The 10,577-nt window shown below is 50.7% G+C and overlaps 1 protein-coding gene across 7 annotated transcripts; it reads left to right on the top strand.

Annotated features, from left to right (window-relative positions):
• Positions 1–491: 491 nt before the first annotated feature.
• On the top strand, positions 492–9,760 carry RNF183 (ring finger protein 183). Of its 7 annotated transcripts, XM_072842395.1 has the most exons (4): positions 493–1,416; positions 5,579–5,656; positions 6,785–6,985; positions 7,647–9,760. In XM_072842395.1, the coding sequence occupies exons 2-4, from the start codon at positions 5,622–5,624 to the stop codon at positions 8,239–8,241; spliced, it is 831 nt and encodes a 276-aa protein (XP_072698496.1). In that variant the 5' UTR covers positions 493–1,416; positions 5,579–5,621; the 3' UTR covers positions 8,242–9,760. The 7 variants fall into 7 exon arrangements, with proteins under 7 accessions (XP_072698498.1, XP_072698501.1, XP_072698500.1 ...); XM_072842397.1 differs by lacking the exon at positions 6,785–6,985 and having other exon boundaries at positions 492–1,416; XM_072842400.1 differs by lacking the exons at positions 5,579–5,656; positions 6,785–6,985 and adding an exon at positions 2,674–2,806 and having other exon boundaries at positions 492–1,416.
• The last annotated feature ends 817 nt before the right edge of the window (positions 9,761–10,577 follow it).

The raw sequence follows: 10,577 nt of genomic DNA, 5'->3' as shown, positions 1-10,577 counted from the left end.
GGTAGGCACGGTGCTTCCTGGGATTGCTGGGAGCACTCACTCTTACAGATCAGAAGCACACAGAAAACTGCCACCATTACTTTTAACAATAGTGCTGAGTCCTCCCCCGCCCCCATCAGACTGACAGATATTAAAATAAGTGTCTTTATTTATTTAGAGAAGACACGTGTGCCAGTGGGAGAGGGGCAGAGGTAGAGAGAATCCTATAAGCAGGCTCCACACAGCGTGCCCTCCAATGCACTCCTGCTGATGCAGGCTCCATCCTACAACCCTGAGATCACCACCTGAGCCAAAATCAAGAGTTGGAGGGGACTCAGTGGTTGAGGGTCTGCCTTCAGCTCAGGGCATGATCATGGGATCATGCCCTGAGCTGGGACATGGGGATCGAGTCCCGCATCGGGCTCTGTAGGGAGCCTGCTTCTCCCTCTGCCTGTGTCTCTGCCTCTCTCTCTTTCTGTGTCTCTCATGAATAAATAAATAAAACCTTTAAAAAAAAATCAAGAGTTGGATACCCAACTGACTGAGCCACCCAGGCGCCCCTAAAATAAATGTCTTTAAAAATCAGGGTCTTATTTAAATTCAAGTTTCTCTCATTGTAAACGAGGTTGAGCAATTACGTGAATATTTGGTAACTTGCCTGATCATATGATGATAACAGTTTTATTAACATTGGCTGCGTGCTACCATGTACCAGGCACTGTGCCGTGATCCCTACAAGTGCTATTTCATTTAATCTGTAGATCAAGATAAAATCATGATGCCAGTTTTCAAGGGAGGGAACCAAAGCTTAGAGAAGTCAATTTGCTCATCTCCATTACTAGGGAGTAGAGTCTGGATTCTGAGCAAGGACTTGACTCTGACCCCAATGACCCACTTGACTGACCCAGGCTCTTCATGCTTGTGCTTAAAGAACTCTCCCCTGATTGTTTTTCTGTTGGATGATTTGCCTTTTTCGGAATATTTTGCAAGAGCTCTCTATATTTTGGTGGTGGGGGCTCACGGTAGGGAGGGGCTGTCTGGGCTGAGGGCAGGAAGTGGCTTCAGAGATGCCCTGCCTTCCATCAGAGTAAGGCTGGCTGTGAGCCTAGGCGGTGCAGTCAGACATGGCAAGAAACCAACCCAATACAGAACCGAGGTCTGCAAGGATGAGGGACTTTGACCCCCTTAGAGAAAAAGCAAGAGTGACTCACAGGAGGAAGAGAAAAACCAAAGTTCCCGGGCTGTCCCCCATGAGCATAGACAGTCCAAAGTCATCAGAAGGAATAGGGAAACAGAGCTGGCCAGGAGCTGCCACAACACCCATGCAAATGAGACCCGCCCACAGCTGCCTGGAAACCAGGCCCAAAAGAAGTGAGAGCGCAGAGCACATGCTGCAGGGCCACCTTGGGGACTGGACGAGGAGACTCTGAGAAGCAGGTGAGGAGCCACAGGGGGTCATGGAGGGACGGGTGGGACTCACTGGAGTCCTGAGAGGCACTGCTGTCGGCCAACATGAATACTGGCCTGGGAGGCAGGGCTCCTGGGAGCAGCTTTCCAGCCCAGTCGTTCTCTAGCTGTGAAGCCCTAAGCAAAGCCACTTCACATTCTGAACCGTGGTGTCCCCATCTATAAAATGGGTGTGCATCTATCATGTTGTGTACCAAGCACCTGCTGTGCTTTGCTGGGCTCCTTACAGATATTAACACTTCCTCACAGCAAGCCTTTAAGGTGGGATTATTTGCCTATTTTTCTTTTTTTTTTTTTTTTAAGATTTATTTATTTATTTATTCATGATAGACAGAGAGAGAGAGGCAGAGACACAGGAGGAGGGAGAAGCAGGCTCCATGCCGGGAGCCCGATGCGGGACTCGATCCCAGGACTCCAGGATCGTGCCCTGGGCCAAAGGCAGGCGCTAAACCGCTGAGCCACCCAGGGATCCCTATTTGCCTATTTTTCAAAGAAAAATGAAGCTCAGAGAGCATAAACCATTTCTCTAAGACCACAGAGCAGATAAAAGTCTGGTTCCAAAGCCCACTTCCCACTCCCTATCCTGCTTCCTTTACAGGGTGGTTTCAAAGAATCAAATGGCTTTGGGGCACCTGACTGGCTCAGTTGGTAAAGCATGTGACTCTTGATCTCGGGGTTGTGCGTTCAAGCCCCACACTGGGCGTGCAGATTACTTAAAAAATAACAACAACATAAATTAAATACATAAATAATTGGGGAAAAACCCCTTCCAAACCAAATGGCCTTATGCAGATGGAAAAATAATTGTAAAAGGCAATCATAAAATGTAGATGTGAGTTGCCTCACTTAGATCCTACCCAGGACCAGGGCCCTTTTTTGTAAACTGTGAGGTCCTGTAAAAATGCTAGCTCTTGGGGCACCTGGGAGGCTCAGTCAGTTGAGCCACGGACTCGTGGTTTCAGCTCAGGTCACGATCTTAGGGTCATGTGATCGAGCCCTGCGATGGACTCCATGCTCAGCGGGGAGTCTGCTTGGGACTCTCTCTTCCTCTCCCTCTGCCCCTCCTCCCTGCTCTCTCTCTTTCTTTCTCTAATAAATAAATCTTTTAAAAAAATGCTAGTTCCTCATCTCTCTCCTCTTGAGGGTAAAAACTTTGAGGGGATGCTACAAACAATATTTGGGTGACTTGCTCACAGACCCAAGTGATCCCTTTGGGGTGGTGTCTAGGACGTACTGTTGCTGAGATGGCTTCGGGGGTGACTGGTGTGGGAGGATACATGGCCAGAGTCCCTCCGGCGGACGCTGGACTCTGACTTGCTGCTCCTGAAACAGCAGTGGACGTCCGAGGGGACCCTGGCAGGTAAGGGCCCAGGTGCTGAGGCAAAACAGTGATTATTCCTCCTCTTGAATGGCCTTTTCCAGCCTTGGCCATGGAACTTCAGAAAATGTAGGTCTGCGGGATCCCTGGGTGGCGCAGCGGTTTAGCGCCTGCCTTTGGCCCAGGGCGCGATCCTGGAGACCCAGGATCGAATCCCACGTCGGGCTCCCGGTGCATGGAGCCTGCTTCTCCCTCTGCCTGTGTCTCTGCCTCTCTCTCTCTCTCTCTCTGTGACTATCATAAATAAAAAAAAAAATAAAAAAAAATAAAAAAAAAAAAAGAAAATGTAGGTCTGCTTTTGGGGAAAGGGAGATGTTTAAGGGTAGTAATACGAGTTTACTGTAATATTGTAAAGTTAGAATTTTCAGATAAGAGAATTTAAACCAACCAACCAAAGCCCACCTGTTCTCTATGCCCAGAGATAACCACTGTGGACATTTTGATGTTTGTTTTTCCAGGCATGTTTCCATTGCACACATATACTGGATAATTGAATAATATTATGCTACGGTTTTATTACTGGTTCTTTTTGCTTAATGACATATCACAAACATATTTCCACATTAATAGATATTTTATCACATCATTTATTAAAAAGATTTATTTACTGGGGAGAGAGGGAAAGGGAGGGCCGATGGGAGAAGGAGAGAGACTCTCCAGCAGATTCCACACTGAGCATGGAGCCCTACGTGGGGCTCGATCTCACAACCCTGAGATCATGACCTGAGCCAAAACCAAGAGTTGGGTGCTCAGCTAACCGTGCCACCCGGACACCCCTTATCACATCATTTTAAAGGCTGCAGAATGTCTCTTTATGTATCTGGAGCAGAATATCTTTAGTTCATGTCTCACTCTTGAATGAGTATGTACTTTTCCAGACTTGTCCATTAGAGACGTGCTTCTACGAGCGTCCCTACAATCAAGCCTTTGCACAGGTCCTTGGTTATTACCATGGGACAGATTTCCAGTGGGGAAACTGCTGGATCAAGGCTATTACCTTTCAAGGCTTTTAGTGAAGTACTAAAAGGTCTGCTTCAGACACTCTCTGGAATTCGGAGCTCCTCAGAACTGAACGCAGAAACCTCTTTCATGACTTCAAAGCCAACCTTGATCCTTCCTCTCTCTCAAATCCATTTGCAGGGATACCGGCAACCACTTCATATATGATCTTTGCCGGGTGCCAGGCTCCACGAGCTTTACCCTCAGACAGACTACTTTTCCTTTTCAGAAGACCCTGAGGCACAGGTTAAGCAACTTAACTGGGATCCTGCCCCAATAGAAGCAGCACATCTGGGGGCATGAGCCTCAACATGGCTTTTTGGGAAGTGCGTTTGACTTAATCTCCAGAGATGGTTTTTATTCCATCCCTTTGATCTGCTCTGCCATAGCCTGGTCTAAGTCAAGCACCACCAGCCCAGCCTGAATGATCAAGTCCCTAATGGTCTTTTGTTTCCACTCTGTTCTTTTTAGTCTGTTCTCTGCTCTGAAGCTGGAATGGTGTTTTGATTTTATTATTATTAAATATTTTATTTTTAAGTAATCTCTACACCCAACAGGGGGCCCAAACCCACAACCCAGAGATCAAGAGCCATGCACTCTACCGACTGATCCAGCCAGGCACCCCTGGAAAGGTGTTTTTTTTTGTTTTTAAAGAATTTATTTATTTATTCATGAGAGACAGAGAGAGAGAGGCAGAGACACAGGCAGAGGGAGAAGCACGCTCTCCATGGGGAGCCCGATGTGGGACAAGATCCCAGGACCCTTGGATCATGCCCTGAGCCAAAGGCAGATGCTCAACCGCTGAGCTACCCAGGTACCCCTAGAATGGTGTTTTTAAAATGGAAAGAAAAAAAAAATGGAAAGAAGAGGGCACCTGGGTGGCTCAATCGGTTGAGCATCTGTCTTTGGCTCAGGTCATGATCCCAGGGTCCTGGGACCGAGTCCCATGTCGGGCTCCAGGCTCAGCGTGGACTCTGCTTCTCCCTTTGCCCCTCCCCCTGTGGTGCTTGCACTCTCTCTCTCTGAAATAAACAAAAAAATTGTTTAAAAAAATTAAAAACACAATGGAAAGAGGATGAGGCCCTGTCCCCCACCCCATACTCACCCCTTGAATTAAATCCAGCTGTGATCCCGGCTCCCAGGGCTGGCCTCTCCCAGGCTGGCTCTTCCCTGAGCCACTTTCCTGCTCCTGCTCCTCCCACTACACCTCAGGCTTCTTTCACTTCCTGCATCTGGCAGAGCCTTTTTTTCACCTTGGGGCTTTGGTACATGCTGTTCCCTTGGCCGGGAATGTCCTTCCTCCACGCTGCGTGGCTGGTTCCTTGTCGTCCTACAGACTCAGCTTTCAGACCACCTGTCTGCCGCAACCTTGCCTGCTGGTTTCCTATGGAGCCCGTTCCCTAAGTCCATGTCCCTCTCTGCCCTTTATAGCATGTGCATTAGATTTTTTTTTTTTTTTTTTTTTTGTGATAGTCACAGAGAGAGAGAGAGAATGAGGCAGAGACACAGGCAGAGGGAGAAGCAGGCTCCATGCACCGGGAGCCCGACGTGGGATTCGATCCCGGGTCTCCAGGATCGCGCCCTGGGCCAAAGGCAGGCGCCAAACCGCTGCGCCACCCAGGGATCCCTGCATTAGATTATATATTTATCGCCCACTGCTCATTAGAGGTCTTTTCCCCTCATTGTACTCTAAATGTCATGAGGTCAAAGCCATGCCTCTCTGGGTCACCATTATTTACCTGGTGCCTCGCACAGCTCCTGACACGCAGTGGGTACTCGACAACTTACTAATTGTGGGATGGATGCATGGTCCACAGAAGAAGGCCTTCGTAGGTAAGGATCCTCAGCAGACTCCCAGCTCAGGCCAGAGGAGTTCCCTCCTCCTTTTGCCTACCTTCCTTTCCTCTTCCCTACGTGAGCAGTGACAGGAGTCTAGGAGAAAACCAGGAAGCCGTGGCCATGAGAGCATAAGCAGGTTTTGCATCTGGTTTCAACTCAGTCGGTGCCATATGAGGGGCACGAGTAAGCCTTGGTTCCCCCAAGCCCTGGGATTCCTGAGAGAGAGAGAGAGAGAGAGAGAGACAGAGAGAGAGAGACTCATGGTGGGGACTCTCCCGAGGGGATGCAGACACTTCCCATGTAGTTCATGACACACCTGAGCAGGCAATACCACTGCCTGGCTGGGGCACCTTGGCTGAGTCACTTCTTGCCTCCCATCTGCAAAGTGAGTGGTTAGGATGGAGAAGTGGTTTTTAAGCTTTTTTTTTTTTCCCCTCAGCAGCTCAACTCTTCAAGTTAGGTGATCGATAGGAGAAAAGCTAGATATTTCTGGTTGAAATGGGGAAGTGGGCCTGGAGCTCTCCTCCTGCCTGACTCCCCCTTTTAAGGCCCCAAGGGTGGTGAGATGGCCCCCTTTGGACTCTCAGACCTCGGAGGGTCACTGCTAGCCAGGCCGATTGTGTTCTAAGAACGGAGATGGCAGCAAGACTTGTGTGGTTGCAGCTCTTTGGGCAGATGATCAGGGAAAGGGGAGGCCTGGCTGGCTCAGTTGGAGGACCATGCGATTCTCGATCTCGGGGTCCTGAGTTCAAGCCCCACGGTGGGTGTAGATGTTGCTTAAAAATAAACAAATTTGCTGAGTCTGGGGTGCAGAGGTTTTAGGCTGTGCGGTGGGTGAAGTGCAGGGTAGGCAGCCTCTTTGTGTGAAGAGGAGGCTTTAGCCATTTGAGAAAAGAAATGAGGGCCCAGGAGAGAAGCCCAGAGGTTCGCTTACTGTCTCCGCAGTCTCGAAGGCACCTGCCGCCCCTACCTTCCCAGGCCATAGATCCCAGGGCTTGAAGAGACCGCCCACAATCTCGCAGATGTTTGGCTTCCAGGGTTGGTTGTTCGCCACGCCCTGGGGGAACTCTGGTCCCCACTCCCCAGCCCGAGCCCAGGCAAGCTCTGTGGCCTTTGCTGCAGGCAGGTGCGCTCAGGAGGCTGCAACCCCGGGCCACCTGGCAGCTGCAGGTGCTGCGTGTGTGCTGCCATGGAGACAGGCCCCGGGGTTGGTGGCTGGTGGAGAGGAGGCGGGCTCCCAAAGCTCTGTGGACTCTGGAGAGGGAGAGACGGAGCCTCGGGTCTGTCGGGCAGCCTGACCACCCCCGTCCCCAGGAAGCCCAGGTGGGTGCCCTGCGGTCTCCGGGGACAAAAGGAGGGAGGAGCAGCCAGAGGGGAGGCCACGTATTGGGACGCTCCTGAAGGGCTGATCTGGGGACCCGGGCAAGGGAGCCTCGCCAAGCTCCCAGGTCGAGGGGAAAAGCCTTGCCAGGACCACTCTTTGCCCCCCAAAGACCGGGCAGGTGGGCTCTGGAGGGTTGGCCCTGTAGCCCCATGGGAGGAGGGAAAGACGGCCTGGCATTTGTCCCCAGACGAGGGGCAGACCAGGGAGGTCACAGAGGCCATCTCTGCCCCACAACACAGACCACAGACCGGCTCCCTCCCTCTCCCTGGAGTCCGAGGAGTCCAGGGCAGTGCCACGGAGCGCAAGGAGCATTGTTTCCACTTCCCAAGCGGGGGGCAGCCTCGGTCAGTGGCAGCTCATTAATGGGGGGTGCCTCGGGCCTTTGCCCTGCTGGGGCGTCGCTGCAGGAGCACCACTCAACTCTGCAGCGTGGGAACTGGGTGATGGGGGCCAGGTTGCTCCATGGTTTGAAACGAGGTTTTTCATCTGTGAAATGTGGGTGACCGTATCTTTTAACAACGCGCAGATCCCGTAGCCTAGGACCAGGCACCGGGATGGAGCTCCACGGGTGTCCCTTTGCTCCTTTTCCCTTTCTGCCAGGCCGCCCGTGTCTGACCTGAGGATGGCGGAGCGGCAGGGCCAGGAGCCCGAGTGCCCTGTCTGCTGGAACCCCTTCAACAACACATTTCACACCCCCAAGGTGCTGGACTGTTGTCACTCCTTCTGCGTGGAATGCCTGGCCCACCTCAGCCTGGTGACTCCAGCCCGGCGCCGGCTGCTGTGCCCACTCTGTCGCCAGCCCACCGTGCTGGCCTCTGGGCAGCCCGTCACGGACTTGCCCACGGACACTGCCGTGCTCACCCTGCTTCGCCTGGAGCCCCACCACGTCATCCTGGAAGGCCACCAGCTCTGTCTCAAGGACCAGCCCAAGAGCCGCTACTTCCTGCGCCAGCCCCGGGTCTATACGCTGGACCTAGGCCCTGAGCCCGGGAGCCAAACTGGGCCCCCCCAGGACATGGGCCCTGCCACCAGGTCTCTGCCCGTTCCCATCCCCAGCCACTACTCTCCGAGGGAGTGTTTCCGCAACCCTCAGTTCCGGATCTTTGCTTACCTGATGGCTGTTATCCTCAGTGTTACTCTGTTGCTCATCTTCTCCATCTTTTGGACCAAGCAATTCCTTTGGGGTGTGGGGTGAGCATTGTTTCTGGACAAAGAACCAAGCTTTTTTTTTTTTTTTAAATAATTTTTTAAAATTCTTTTTAAAGAGGCTCCATGCCCAGTGCGGAGCCCAATGCGAGACCTGAACTCATGACCCTGAGATCAAGATCCAAGCTATTGAGTCATACACTTTTAACCCACTGAGCCACCCAGAAGCCCTGGAACCAAGCCTCTCTTGACTGCAGCTGGAGATGGGGACTGCAGGGCCTCACTGGGGGTGGTCTTCCTTTGTAGTATTGTTCATTTCTACAGTTAGTCCACGTGGTTGCTCTGGGAACAGAGATCCCTACTAGGAGAACCTCTGAAAGTTAAAAGGCTGGGAAAAGACCTGAAGAGAACTTGGTGTGAGCCACGGGGCCAAAAAAGGGCAGAGAAGCAGATCTGTGATCATAGGGCTATGGAGCAATTTGTGCCAAAGGGCTGGACCATGTATCCAGGGGCCTGACGAGCCCAGAGGGAAAGTTGCATTTCTCAACACAGTTGCTTTGAACTCAGTTCACATTTGAGTTGCTTTTTTTGTTACGTGTTGCTAAAATCTTGGAAAATGAGCCTCAATTCTGTGAGCAAATGTGTATGCCTTGTCTTTCAGTTTTCTCTTTGGAAGTCTGGTCACCAGTCCTAGGGAAAAAAAATGGGTGCGCATTCACGAATTCCTGCACTTACTCATTTGACTATCACTTATTTGGCTGACGTTGTCAGAACTAGAGGAAGGTAAGGGTGGGATTACCCATGGGTGACAGAGTCTTTACCAGCAAGGACGGCATGTTCACTCAGCTGCTTCTTGTACAAGACAACCTCTTGTCAGTATGTGGTTTGTGGAGTGTTAAGAGGATAAAAGTTTAAAGGTGAAAAGAAACCAGGGTCAGTGGATCGAAAAAAATCTAGGATTTGGAGAAAAGGTGTTTATTCCTCCTGGCAGGTGCAGAGGCCCCGATTAAGCCTGGATGTTGGGTAGAGTTGACTTCCCTCCTCCAGACAATAAAATTTGGCCTCAAGAGGGAAACTAGAAGCCTTAGCTTCCATCCCAGGCCATGCAGACAGGAGACCCTGGTCTTCATTTTTCTGTGACAGAACCAAGGCAAACCAGATGCTTCGGCTGACTACAAGTCGCTCTCTGCAGGGTCTAAAACCCTTTCTGCTTCCAGTTTTTTTTTTTTTTTAATTTATTCATGAGACACAGAGAGAGAGAGAGAGAGAGGCAGAAACACAGGCAGAGGGAGAAGCAGGCTCCAGCAGGAAGCCCGATGTGGGACTCGATCCCGGGTCTCCAGGATCACACCCTGGGCTGAAGGCGGCGCTAAACCACTGAGCCACCCGGGCTGCCCCGCCTCGCTTCCCGTTTTAATATTGCCCGGTGGGCCCAGGGCTCTGGAACAGTCTCGAAGTGGTTAAAACATTATCACCATTATGAGATGTTGATTTGTGGAAGTAACTTTCAGAGATCAGAAACTGAGTCAGTTTTATTTGCTCTAAATAAAATTTTCTGCTTAATGGAACTGGCTTCTATAAATTCTTAAGGGATCTTGATGTACAGGATATTCCAAAATAGCCAAGACCTGTATTTCATAGTAAGACTACATGGTGTTAAGCACCAACATGAAGAAAATTCTCCATTACAAAAGTGGGAAGCCACCTACGTGTCCCACCAGGGGACCAACACCTCTCTCTCCAGTTGCGCCATCAAAGGTAATTACACTAATGCTGGGACTCAATCTCTCCCCGCTGACTTCATTTCTTTACACGTCCTTGCCTCCTTAACATTGTGGCAAGTGAATCAGGCAATGATCTCCCCGTGTGCTCTGAGCCACGAGGAAAGGGAGAGGAGCTGGGTGAAGCCTGGGAGGGACCACCTGCCTCTGCACTAGCGCTTACGGCTCAGAGTAAGGAAGCTTCATCCCTATCCACAGATGAAACTGAGGTTCCACAGGTTTAGCTGTCTTGTTCCAGCTCAGCAGCCAGGAAATGGTGTTTAGTAAAATTCTAATTGGGAGTAGCTCTTTGAGTGGCTAATACACCCACCAAACAAGGAAAATATTGAGGTTTGAGTTTTGGGGGGCAGAGAAGGATATATTAAACAGTCATCTTATAATTTCACACTCAGCTATTCTAACCTTGGGGCATACAGAAGTGACTGGAAGCATCTTTGATATTCCAATGAAAGGGGTGGGTTCTATTTCTGGCTTCCACTACTCCCTATGTTAGGGATGCTAAGACACGCTGCAATACTTAAAGACAGTTCCACACAACAGAACATGGATCCAAGGTGCAAATAGTTCCTGCTGAGTAACCCTACGGTGCCTTTTAGTTCAGGAG

This window comes from Canis lupus, chromosome 10, assembly GCF_048164855.1.
Source record: "Canis lupus baileyi chromosome 10, mCanLup2.hap1, whole genome shotgun sequence".
Taxonomy (NCBI): Eukaryota; Metazoa; Chordata; class Mammalia; order Carnivora; family Canidae; genus Canis; species Canis lupus.
Note: the sequence above shows the minus strand (reverse complement) of the source record. Positions and strands in the feature narration are given on the sequence as shown.

Bases quoted from the DNA above. Each gene is read 5' to 3' on its own strand.
- RNF183 (XM_072842395.1), top strand. From the start codon at position 5,622: ATGGATGCATGGTCCACAGAAGAAGGCCTTCGTAG. The intron at 5,657-6,784 runs GTAAGGATCCTC...CCTTTGCTGCAG, and splicing joins ACAGAAGAAGGCCTTCGTAG to GCAGGTGCGCTCAGGAGGCT. The intron at 6,986-7,646 runs GTGGGTGCCCTG...CCTTTCTGCCAG, and splicing joins CCCGTCCCCAGGAAGCCCAG to GCCGCCCGTGTCTGACCTGA.